Here is a 13,888-nt window from a genome sequence, read left to right on the forward strand (position 1 = left end):
CTGCTTACAAACATCACACCTACAACACGTGGTCACAAGTATACTCCTGTTAAACCACAACTCCAACTGAGTAATAACTCGTCTCTACCACCAAGACCACCTCTTTATATATGTGCCTGGCCAGGCTTCTAGAAAGATATATTTTCTCGTATATTCTAGAATGCTTAAGACCCAGATATAATGTACAGAATATTCTACAGAGTTCTTGTCTACCCAGTACCATTCTGGATGTTGCAGTGTGTTTCACAATTCTGTAGTGGATTACAAATCATTAATACAGGTAATAATAAATTATATACAGGTTCTTACATTAACTAAACTCATAAATATCTATATACAATACAACAAAAGTTTCATGGCATAACCTCACAAATAATGTGATCGTAAACTAATAATGATACTAATAAGTGGATGTACGTCACAAGACTTAATTATAATCGTATAATAATAATAATAATAATAATAATAATAATAATAATAATAATAATAATAATAATTCAAGCTCGATTGTTTTCAAGTTATATCAGTTTATCTCACTTGTGTCCGTATTTCCCCCCCATAACTTGAAACAATTTCTACAGTCTATCACACTCGTCGACTTTGCCTTGGACGTAGATTGTATCTTCTTTCTTCCTCCATGAACCTACTACGCTGGCGTAGCAGGGGGGAAAGGTGATACTTCTACGTGGCGCGTCCCATTTGGCGGATAGGGGCGTCCTATCCGGCTTGCCTGCAGACTTGAGGGAAATAAAATACCTCTCGTGGACCAAACACACAACCCCCTGTAGGTGGGGGGCACAGACGAAGAACACTCCCATGGTATCCCCTGCTTGTCGTAAGAGGCGATGAAAAGGGGCTACCAAGGGGTGATCGAATTAGAACCACGAGACTACTTGTAATTAGTACCACCATGCGGGAAACACCATGGGTCGCTTTTACTTGCGCGTATTACCAGTGTGTTAGGTACAAAATAGGTTTGTGATTAGGAGTACAGAGTGCGTTGCTGGATTTTACGGTACCTGTGATTAGTACCACTATTGCCTATGATTAGTACCCACTATATGAGGAACACCCTGTGGTTAGTACGTTATGTGATGAACACCATAGGTTTGCGTTGCCAGTAAATGGCGCCACAAGATGCGAAACACCATAGGTCTGTATTACATGTGCGAATTTCATTACCTGTTAAGAGTACCTTAATGTGTGGAATACTAAGAGTCTATGCTACTTTTGATTAGTACCGCAACATGACAAATACCATGGTTCTACTTTCCTAGCGATAAGTACCATTATGAGGGGTGGATGACTTAGATTTTGGACCCCTTTAGACTACAAGCATCATTGATTCAGTATTGTGCTATAGAAGCAGTTCCTTGGTCAATAATACTATTGTTTTACATCAGTTTCTGTGACTGAGGCATTGCGGGTCAGATCCACTCATTCTTTTAAATACGTATCCATCCATTCATTCTTCGTCCTCATGTTTTGAATTCTGGACAGTGGAGGATTTCGAACTTTTAATTTGTCATTACATTTTGTCTCGTTTCGTATCATTAGGGGCTGATGACCAAGATGTTAGGCCCCTTTACACAAGCAGCATCATCATTCAGTTTTTCTTTCTTCCTCGATGTCGCTGGATGTGCTCTCCTCTTGACCAGCCTATGCCATGTCCGGGGTCGGGATTGCCTTGCCACCAGCCTCTTCCTCGATAGTCGATACATTCTCCTCATGACCAGACTGTGCTGTGTTACTAGTAGCCTCTTTCAGTTTGCGTATTTAATTTGTTGTCATAATCATAAATGCTATGCAAATATTGAAATGTATGTTAATGAGAGTGCGAAGAATATGTACAAATCACATAAATGGTATTTTCTTTTGGTAAATGTACGTGTCGCAAAGCCTCAGTTAATTATGAAAATGTATTTATTCAGGAAATATTGCACACTGTTGTATATTTTCCTTTGTCAATGAATAATTTTATTGTCGTGTTATACTCTGTAATCTGTGTCCTGTTCATCTCACATGATCTATGCACCAAATTATTATTATTATTATTATTATTATTATTATTATTATTATTATTATTATTATTATTATTAAAGCTGTTGTTCATATGGTGACATTTCCAAGCAGCAAGTACAGTACGACCACGGTATGCAACCCGCCTGTCCACTGCTCTCTTGCCATTAGACAGACATCCATCCCGAGCAGAGCAAGTAACACCGGCTCCCTGGAGCAACTACGTGATGACGTCTGCCTTATCCATCAATCGCATGAAGGTGGTAGGAACATTCTTCAATTCAAAAGGCGTTACTGCAAACTGGTTCAATCCTCTCGGTGTCATGAAGGCGGTCAGGCAGTGGTCTAGAACTTTCCTCAACCTCCATTTGCCAGTATCCGGAGTTGAGATCCAGCATGCTGAAAACCGTAGACCCACTTAATTGTTTCAGCGAGTCTTTCAGGTCAGACATGGGGTAGGCATCACTAACAGTCTTCTCGTTTAACCTGTGGAAGTCCACACATAATCGATACTCCCCATTCTTCTTCTTCGGTAGGATGATAGGTGAAGCCCAACAGGATGTGGATGGTTCGATGAGACCTTGCCCTAGCATCTCTTGAATCTACTGGATGACGTAGTTGCATTTTCCGGGTTGATTGGATATGAACATTGTTTGATGGGTGAGGAAGCGTTGCATTCAGTGGTATGCGTAACCGTGGTAGTCCGTCCTATTTTATTGGTGATGACTTCTGGAAAGTCCTTTAAGGTGTGTCTCAGCTCCTCTTCTTCACACAGTCGAAGATGTCTTAACTGGATATCTCCCAGGTATACGTCAACTTCCGTATCCTTGAGAGTCCGGAGATTTCCATCCTATATTAAAATTATAAAATTCTTTTATTTACAACCACCTATTCAATACAATACACTCATTGCAGTGTTCTCCCTAGGACCTTTTTATGCACCGCCCTGCTGGTTTTACAGACCGCCCGGCTAACATAATCAAGATATGTGATAGTTACATTATATTCAAATCTATTAGACTCATTAGGGGCTCCAAATGAAAACGTAAATACTGTAAGACGTTTATTTAAATTAAATATCTTCATTATTATCAAGATAATTGCATCAATTACATCAGAGTTTAGCTTGACTATCGCTTAATGACACGCGCGAGCAGCATCTGGATTGTCGAGAAATTGCATGCAAGGACAGATTCCGTATGCCATCACAGACCTGTCGGGCACTCTACAGAAATGGAGTGGTAAGCACCGCTGTTACGTAAGTATGCACGAGCAGATTAACACTACAATTTCAAGAATACTCTGTTGTGTCTTGTTTGTGATAACACTGAAATAGTACAGTTTTGCTGGTAGGTCTAATGTTTGTCTGATATTAGTGTTAATGCCTTGAGGGAAATATACTGAAATGTTATCATATTCGTTTTTTATGTACTCCCCGCCCGGTTACTCATTCCTGCCAACCGGCTGACGAAAATATCTGGGAAGAACACTGCATTGAATTATGAAATAATCATGAAGTGTCTTAAATAATGGGACATGTTTCGTTCGGCATAGCGAAAATCATCAGCCGTTAAATTTGTAGGAGTTGGGATCCAACAGTGTTGTTGGGATCTGGGGCCTTGTCGAGGAATCTCTGGAAGAGATTAGTGGCCATTGAGTGATAAACAGCTGTAGTTATTGAGATAGGCAACGAAAAACCGGATGTTGGAGGCTGGGAGTGTAAAGAAGTGGAGCTTGAAAATAAGGGCAGGGTGCCAGACGAGTCAAATATCAGGTTAAAATTGAAGACGATTAGTAGGGACAGTCGGGTTGGGTTGAAGTTGTTAGCTACGGATTGGATGAGGCGAAGAAGCTGGTGAGAGGTGGGTAGTCCTGGGCGGAATCTGCGTTGTGATGGAGGTAGTAAGTTAAGGGACTTGAGGTAGGAGTGTAACTGTTGGATGAGTATTTTATCTCTACCCTATCTTAAATAACCTGGGAGGTGAAGTAAACACCAAAAACATGTGGTAATTGCGGTGGTACTGTCTATCTCTCGGTAAGGTATTAAAATTACTTTACATGTGTTAAGTAATATTACATCCACATAAAAGTTATGTACGTCATTTAAATCCATGTATCTTCACTTTTCTCTTTTAGAAAGCAGTTTAGTTTCAATTTATAATTGATACTCGTGCATTAAAGTGCCTTTTGGGAGGGGCGATGTGACAGCAGCAGAACAGCCATTGCAGTATGCAATAGCGGTTCATTTAGCTAACATACAACCGCTGTGCTTGCTGTTTACTACTGTGTTCCGCGTGTTATTGGCACGCCAGCAACTTTACATATTATTAAGAGTTTATTTCATGCTAATATTTAGTAATATATGATTAAGTTGGTAGTCAGAGTCTTGGTGTTTAGGATTTAGTTAACTATTTTAATTTACATTTACAAATTCTGTTAAAGTTCTGTGTGGAGTGAAGATGGGTGAGCGTGGCCCTTAAGCATAAGAAGGGAAAAGCATTGAGAAGTGGAGAAAAACTGTGTTCTCAACGTTTTTAAGAATTTTAGTGACTCAAATCCTGGTAGTACTCTCAAAAATGTGAGGTTAGTTGCCGTTATTTCTTAATGTCATCCAACAGCATATAAAGGACTCATATGGCGCGTATCAACTAGATGATATCGCATTGCAATCGGGAAGGCAAGTTTTAAGGTTACCCCCATACCATTGTTCTTTAGATCCAATTGAAAGTGTGTGGAGCCAAGTTAAAGGCCATACAGCTGGGAACAACAAAACTCTCACCCTTGCAGAAGTAAGAAAACTGCTGCTGGAAGGGATTGAACTAGTGACCCCTCAACGTTGGGAAACGTGTGTTAAACAAGTCGAGACTGAAGAAAAGCGAGTATGGGATATAGACCAGTTAGTAGATGATGCAATTGAATGAATAATGACAAATGTTAATAACTCTGACAGTGATGACTAGACGACTGCGATATGGAGGGAATTGTAAGCTATCTTTCTTCCACAGGCGACATTGATGAGTACGTTAACCTTCAGAATTGTATTGAATATCATCTTGATTCATTCTGGTGATTGTATAAATGTTGTATTCTTCTTATGACATGTTAGTTACAGATTATTTGAACTAGTTGTCATAACTTACGACTAGTTATCGATCTCGCAGTTTCTTGACTGATATTTTTATGTGACTAGTACTGCAACAAGCTCATGATCAGACTTCTTATTATCTCCCAGGTAATTTAAGATAGGGTATAGGGTCTTGGCAAGGATTGTGATGAGACAGATGGGACAGTCGGAGTTTAGGTTGGATCCGTCTTTTCCGGGTTTGGGGAAAAGGAGCTTTGTGGATCTCTTGCAGGAGGTGGGATAGAAACTGGAGGTAAGTAAAAATGTACAGAAGGATGCTAGGAGAGTGTAGAGTACGATAGGGGCTTGACGGATGTGGCGGTACCAGATTTGGTCGGAACCCGGAGCGGTGTCGTGGGTGCGGACTAAGGCGTTAGTAACATCGGAGACAGTTGTCAGGGTGTTTAGTATGTGGGGGTACAAGTGTGTGAGTAGGAGAGGGTTGAAGGGAAGGGGAAATAAGGAGATTTTGGTAAAAGGTGGTTTCGGGTGGGGATGAGTAATGGTAGGGAGGAGGAGGGAATTGTTTGTGGAAGTGGGAGGTATCTTATTTCAATCAATCAATTTATTATTTCATTCTCCCTTTACAGGAGTGGGCCATCAGCTCTATGAGGAGCTCTGAGGCATTGATACATGGTTTTATTTACATTAGTATTATTTTTGTGCATGTTGTGTGATATCACACATTTTCAAACTTGTAAAAAAAATGTAGAAATACATAAATCATTTTTCTTGCTGTTTAGCATTATATGGATGAAAGTTCTTATGTTGCTAATTTAAATTGTCTTGGGAAATGCACTGCTTCACATATAAAGTTTATATATACACTAGTATTAAAAAAAACTCCTTATATCTAACAAAACAAAATATTGTATTACTTATTCTTCTGTAACGATTGTCATCATGAAAGAAGGTTAAAAAAAATCGTGTCCATAAACATAGCCATCTCAACGTAGTGTTTGAGAATTAGTGTGTAGCACATAGTTGACAATTGCAATACGAGATGGCGGTGGTATCGCCGTAAGGTATATCGTCGCGAGCCAGCAAACCAAGATGAGAATCGTGCCCAGGCATGTGCTATCTGCAGTGGCTTGTCATATTGGTTATTATTAAAACAATATTTAAGGATGGGCAGACTTTGTTGGAGGAAATAGGTCTTTGGTCGTGGGAGTTGGCTGATTGTGAAGGATAGCGTTGCCAAGCAGGAATAAGCTAAGTACTTCCAGTGACTGGGGAAGATTACGGAATACACATCTTTCAAGGTAGTGAAGTCAAAGAGAATGAAGATGGGTAAGGATCATTGGGAAGGTGTAAAGGACATTAATTATATCAATTTTTGTTTCTGGTCGTAGGAGTTCAAGGTATTGGAGGGGATAGGCTGCAGTCCAGGAGGGGAGGCATAGGTTATTACAGGTTGAACAAAACCTTTATAGGTATTGATAATTTGCAGTGCTTTTAAACCCCAGGTTTGACCAACCGTCATAGAAGGTAAAATCTGTGGCATGCCTTTTGATAAATTATGTTCAAGTGTGCATTCCATTTTAGGTTTTGAAATGTGACAACAAGATAAGTAAGCGTAGAGGTTTCCGTGAGAGGTTGATTGTTTAGTGTGATCTAAATTTTATTAGAAGCTCTGTATCTACGTTTACGGTTTTTGAATATAATAAGTTGTGTTTTATTTACATTGATTTTTTATTTGCCATAGATTAAGCCATTCTTCAAGCTGGTCTAGATAGGATTGAAGGCAGAACTGTATGGATTGGAGAGTAGTTTAGAGGGCAAGTGTTGCAGTATAATCGGCAAATTGATATAATCTAAGGGGAGGGGATGGTTGAGGGATATCTATACAGTAAAGGGCATGCACCATGGGGGATAGAGGACTCCCTTAGACTACTCCCGTTGTGTGAGGAAAGGAATATGATAGAGGATTATGAATCATAATTTGAGCAGAGTGGGAATGAAGGAAACTGGCAAGGAAATGGGTTATTGTAATAGGAAGAGGCAAATGACAAAACTTGTAAATAAGGCCCAATATCCAGACCTTATCAAATGCTTTTTCAACATCTAGGCTAATAAAAGCTGCACGTTTTCTTGGCTTTAAGTAGGTTGTTAGAGATGCCCAAAATATGAAACACATGATCATGTGTGGAATACTGTGGTCGTGTCTTATTTTTATTTAGCTATATATTTAACTGGAGATCACTTTACTTCATCTTCGTGTGCTGAAGGATATTCAGGCCCACATCACTTTGATTCACAATTTGATTACTTGTGTAACACTTATAGCCAGTGTCATGCATTTTCCTCCGGCAAATGGCACTTGTCAGCATCCACTGCGTAACAGTAGATGCTCGAATAACTCTGTAATTGTACATTTGCAGACCCATGTTGTTGTAGCCCCTTTTTTTTCTTTTTTTATGAGGTATCCATTCCTGAAATTTGGCCGTTGAGTTTTGAAACACCCTGTATATCACTTTAACCATTGACCCTGTAGTGAACTATCCATAGGTGACAGATTATCTATGTAGGTAAGCCTTCTGTAGAAAGTCTCCAACAAGGTATGTGATGAAGTACGGGAGCATGTATTAAATATGCAACGATGACTATAAATACTAACTAGTGCCTAAGTTAATGTTGCTGCACAAGAATGGGATAAGAACCAGCAATTATATAACAGCAACAGAATAACAACACTGCAGTTGTATCGTACACGTTTTATAGAGATATCCTTCTCATTTAGACTAGCCGTGCCATACCCCGCTTGCTGTGGCTGTCTAATCAGGAGAGAGAGATTTGCTGTGTTTAATCTCCAATGTTGCTGTACCCTTGGCACATCTTAAATTATAACTTTTGAGTCCATAGCTACTGTGTTGTTTATAAAGTTTCACTGATTATTATTATTACCAGCTCTGTAAATAGCCCTGTATTTTCCAACTACTGTACAAAATGAATGACTAGAATTCAATATGGAGACCTTTCAGCTTCTAACATTAATACAAAATATAGTGTGGGGGTATTATATATGTACTATCACAGTGTTTAGTAGTTTAGTGTCCTTTCTGCTCTTGATTATAAATCTCTGGGCTTTCTATTTATGTACAGCACACTCTGATATATGGACATTTTTGTAATTGCAATTCCATGTTACTTACATTTGCTTTTTTGCAGGACCTCTATGATGGAAGGATCTGGTTCTTTGGAGCAACAGTTGGAAGCAACGAAGGTATTTGTCTTAGCATTTCATTCTCATGTTAAATGATGTGTAAAATAGGTGAATTTCATGTTCTGTAATTATAAACTGCTTTAAGTAATAAAGTCCATGTTGATGTATTGCAGCTTTATACATGACCTTCTGTTATGCTGAATACTTTATGACTACATAACTAGTGTGGACTATATCTCCCCTAGCCTGTTTGTCATACTCATTCTTACCTCTTATACATCTTGCATCACACTAAGTGAGAAGTCCTGATATGTCCCAAGGATGTATTGCATCCTTCTCATCTCAGATATTACCAAACTATTCTGAACTAGGTCTGGTATTCATTTGTTCTCTTGCTCTCGCCACATTTCGCAAACAACAACTGCAGTGTTCTAGTATGTCAGTCTAATTTGTGAAAGAGACACTGTTACTGCTCTGTATAACCTGTCAGTTTTTGCTGTACCACCTTCCTTCTTCATGGTGTATGGGAAGTATCGTAATTTATAAGCTTCATATCCGTATTAATAAATTCACACAAATGTAAAGAGGAGAAGAGCTCCACCTAATCAATACTTTATTATTATTATTATTATTATTATTATTATTATCATTATTATTATCATTATTATTATTATTATTATTATTAAAGATACAGGACTGGTTTCGACTCTAACGGGTCATCCTCAGATGGACATGCATGTACATATAACACATTGTACAATTGCAAACATTACCATATTTAGAAAGGAATATCATGAGACGGTAGCATGTCAGGTTGTACTCATGAGTAGGGCATTCGTCAAATTGCTCATCTGAGAAAAGTGAATATTCCTAAACTTAAAACTAACTTATAAGTGTACATAAAATTAAAACAACATATGCGTAAAACACTTTCATTCTTGTGAAAATTCATGTTTTATGCACATGTTTTTATTTTATGAACACTTATAAGTTAGTTTTAAGTTTAGGAATATTCACTTTTCTCAGATGCGCAATTTGACGAATGCCCTACTCATGAGTACAACCTGACATGCTACCGTCACATGATATTCCTTTCTAAATATGGTAATGTTTGCAATTGTACGACGTGTTATATGTACATGCATGTCCAGCTGAGGATGACCCGTTAGGGTCGAAACCAGTCCTGTATCTTTAATAATAATAATAATAATAATAATAATAATAATAATAATAATAATAATAAAGTATTGATTAGGTGGAGCTCTTCTCCTCTTTACATTTGTATGGGAAGTATGTCCTGAATTGTTGGGCAGTGCAATAATTCTACATGGCAATGCCAGATCTTGCAAAGTGGCCACTGTTATGAGTTCTTTACAGTGTTGGGGGTAGGGTTATTGGCACAGCCTCCCTATTTCCTGTGCGCTCACGAATCTCAGTGGAATTCTGTCTTCCCCAAATGTTAACAAAAGAAACCTGGATAACTTGGGAGACTACTTGGAAGGATGTTAAACAGGTTTAACATAAATGAAACTAATTCAGATGTTATATTTGTTCCTTCGGTCATCTGTGACATTCCTGCACTAATGCTCCATCTGGTGGCAGTATCACAAAGTACATTTCTCACACTTTCAAATATACATAATAGATTTCCAATGTTGGCACATTTTTGTGATATAAAGTAACAGTTGCCATGACATGAATCAAGTCCTGTATGTAAGTTACACACGTATCGTTGCCATATGCTAATATTAACCTTTTCTTTGCTGAGATAAATTCTCTTTTGTAAAAACCCTGTGCTGAATTATTTTTAATAATTAACTTCAATATATAAAAATCGGAAATAAGATGGGAAAAACCAGAGGGTTCTTGCCTGCTTGTCATATATTTTTATACTAAATATGGAAGGTCCTAAACTGATTTTTTTAACACAAAATTAGCTACATGTTGCGCAGGAATTCAAGGTTGTCCAGCATAAAAGGCCAACAATTGAACAAAAAGCGAACTAATAATTAAAAATAACAGTAAAAAGCTCAACTTACATGTTTCAGTGGCTACAGGTGGTCCTAGCTGTCCACTTCCAAGCATCGATATATAACTAAACTGAAGACAATAACTTCAGGGGTGTCTAAAATGAGTAAAAATGTATCTAAATATTACGGTAAAATATTATTCAAGATAAAACACTCAGAATGCATTAAAAATTCCTATACATCTTGGTTTGAAATCAAAACAAAAAATGGTCCAGACCAGTTAGTCAAGGGTTGTACAAAACTGGTAATTCCAAAACTGTGGGTAGCCTACATTTTTTTCAAATCGCATGTCTTCTTTGGAAGTGTTCATTCGCACGAAACAAGTTCATCTCCTTCAGTACCTTACTAGGGTATGGTAGTTTCCGAAGCAGGGGTGTACACAGAGTCCAACGTTGTATTTTTCACATATATCTACTTTCTTTCCTCTTTTTCTCATCAAGTGTGGTGTTTGAACACACATGGCAGTATCTGGCAGGAAATATTTTCTTCGGGGTGGGTGGTTCAGGGGAAGGAAAATATCTCTCTGTCAGTCTAAGCAGTTTGTCCCCGGCTGGTTGGACAACTTCTGTACTTGCATTATAATCGGTGCCATAACTATCATCATTATTCTCAAAATCACTAAAATCGGAATGTTCATCTTCCGGTTCTAATGTGGATAGCACTCTTACAACCTCGGATTCGGTAAGATCAGGCGCTTTACTGGCGGTTGACATACTGTAGCTTAGTCATCCCTGACGCGGGCCTCACTGCTAGCTTGCACGCCGGGCATACCGCAGAGCAGTTTGTAAAGCAGAGTGCCGTATTTATCTCAATAACTCATGAACGAATCGACAGATTGTTCATTTCGTAAGCTCCTATCTACTGCCTATGAGAAAATAGTGTACCTTACATACTTGTTTCTTTGTATTGTGTTTATTTGAGGTCTGATGTTCATATTACATTTTTCTGGTGCAAAGTTAAATGGATTATAGGAAATACCCTGTAAAGATAGTATTATATTTTCCATATACTGTTTTATGGAATTCCCTGAAAATAATTCTGATGTCACTTTTTAGCCTTCAGTGATCAGCATTATTTTTCCCTCAGTGATCAGCATTATTTTTCTCTTCACAGCGCAAGGCAACAGAGGTACGAGCTCGGCGATCAGACTTGAAGAAGATTGAAGATCTGGGTGCAATCTTAGAAGAACATTTAATTCTGGATAACCGATATACAGAACATAGTACTGTGGGCCTTGCTCAACAGTGGGATCAGCTTGATCAGCTTGGTATGCGCATGCAGCATAATTTAGAGCAGCAAATCCAGGCTCGCAATCAGTCTGGTGTGAGTGAGGATGCACTCAAAGAGTTCTCGATGATGTTCAAACATTTTGATAAGGACAAGAGTGGTCGCCTTAATCAGCAGGAGTTCAAGTCATGCCTGCGTGCCCTTGGCTACGATTTGCCAATGGTAGAAGAAGGTCAACCTGATCCTGAGTTTGAAGCCATCTTGGGTGAGCATATTGGGTCTATGTAATATTTTGTCTAGAATATAGCATTTTCCTTCTGTTCTTATTTCTAAAATGGTTTATGTACAGTGTTTCTTAAGCAATCAATTTATTTGATTCTATCAGTTTATAAGTCACTTCAGAGCTTATTAAATTTGTATGTGCTGCTTGGCTGTCTGAAAATACCAGTATGTTTTTGTTTTTCAAAGCTTTTTCACTTGGCTTCATGTGTACAGGGTGGGCGAGAAGTCCCCATATCCCTGTAACTGTTTAGTATCAAATGTTAATTTAGGTTATGTTACCTATGTATTAAGTGTCCAATATATTTGTTTGTTCCCCATTGTGCTATAAACACAGTTCTATACACCTCCATGTTCTTCTTGACATATTTCTGAGCATGTCCAGTATTATAGTGTGAAATGCATCCTCAACAGCATTGCGCAGTTCTTCGTTTATAGCATAACGACATGCAGGTACATGTGCCTTAACGACTCCCCATAACGAGTCGTCAGATGTGATAAGGTAAGGACTTCTTGATGGTCATTTAAAGGGAACTGGTGTTGTTAGTGAACCACGACCTAACCACAGAGGTGCCATCTATTATGGATTTTGCTTAATGATTAAGGCATTGCGGTCAATGGGAAAATCATTATGGAAAGGTGACACTATCCCAAAAATAATAAGTTTCTGCGGAAAAAAAAAAAAGGAAAGAACTGCTCAACCCTCCTCGTTTCATTGCTCGCAAGTTCGCTACTAAACCTATTCGACGGTTCCTTTTGCTACCTGTGAGTGTTGTGAAATTCATTGTGCATCGGTGGATGCAGAGTGAGTCTCGGCCCACAAGTGGCCACGTCTCTACCGTTGTTCTGCCCCTCTGCATTCAGGAGATGGGACAGGGCTGGACATCATGGCTGGCCCCCAACCGACGGCTGTCCTGAGAATGGTTTTCTGTAGTTTTCTATTCTCCTGCACTACGGCAAATACTCAGATAGTTCCTAGTATAGGCCACGGCCGCCAACCCCCTCAACTTCACCGTAACAAATCTCCCAGCCTAAAAGATGGCATTACAGTCTAAGAGTGTCAAATGTTAATTTAGGTTATGTTACTTATGTATTAAGTGTCCAATGTATCTGTTCTCCCTTCAGCAGAGAAATGAAAACGTAGTAGTAGTAGTAGTAGTAGTATTCATTGTAATTGAAGGAGCTCTTCTCTGCTATTCTTCACTGTAAAACCTTAAGTAATGTTGTATTTTCACTATTGTATTAAGTGTACCTCACAGTAGCTTTCCCACAGGAGGAGTTTTCAGTTTGTTAGGGAAAATCAAACAGAACTTAAACCTACATTAAGCACATGTACACTGAAATCTCTTATAGTCCAGAAGACGAAAATATCACAGGGGCGAAACGATGCTTCAAGAAAACCTACACTGAAAATCAGCTGCTAGGTGCAAAATAAGCTACAAAGATTGTTTTATCACAGTACTAACGGGTAATTACTGATAACCCACTTCAAAAGTTGGCATCTCTGTATCCACCGTCCTGGGAAATATTTGTTTAGGAACCCGCGCACTGCAAGAATGTAGTGAGCAGGCACATCTTGCTGCAACCATATTCATTCTCTTAGGCCCCTTTCCTCAAGCTGTGATGTTATCATGTTTGTAACACATGTAAATAATTTGCGCCATACACAGTTCTTTCAAAAAAGTGCGGTACAAGCAGATGTGATGTCATCGCTGCCCATATCATTACGAGAGGCGAGTTCCTTTCAAACTCAACTCTGTAAGGAGGATTCTCTTTGGCCTACATGACAATATTTCTAGCACATGAGCTGCTATAAATAGCACGTTCATCTGAACATAACCTTGGCACGGCTCACTGCATTTGGGAATTTAGTTAACAAAGCACGACATGCTAAAACGCGCTCGGTGGTGGTGATGGTGGTGATTATTGTTTCTAAAGAGGAAGTACAATTAGGCAACCATCCTCTATACAACACTAATCAGAGAGAAAAATGGAAGGGATCCGACAATTCGAATAATGAACGTATCTGCCAAAGAAAGATAACGG

General features: G+C 38.8%; 1 protein-coding gene across 4 annotated transcripts in view; it reads left to right on the top strand.

The window, feature by feature from the left end:
* Positions 1-13,888, top strand: part of alpha-Spec (alpha spectrin) — a 459,851-nt gene that overhangs the window by 398,243 nt on the left and 47,720 nt on the right. For all 4 annotated transcript variants that reach the window (XM_067138066.2, XM_067138067.2, XM_067138068.2 and 1 more), the window contains 2 exons: positions 8,312-8,366; positions 11,450-11,828. In XM_067138066.2, the coding sequence (XP_066994167.1) occupies positions 8,312-8,366; positions 11,450-11,828 (434 nt within the window). The remainder of the gene's footprint in view (positions 1-8,311; positions 8,367-11,449; positions 11,829-13,888) is intronic.

This window comes from Anabrus simplex, chromosome 1 (assembly GCF_040414725.1).
Source record: "Anabrus simplex isolate iqAnaSimp1 chromosome 1, ASM4041472v1, whole genome shotgun sequence".
Classification (NCBI taxonomy): Eukaryota; Metazoa; Arthropoda; class Insecta; order Orthoptera; family Tettigoniidae; genus Anabrus; species Anabrus simplex.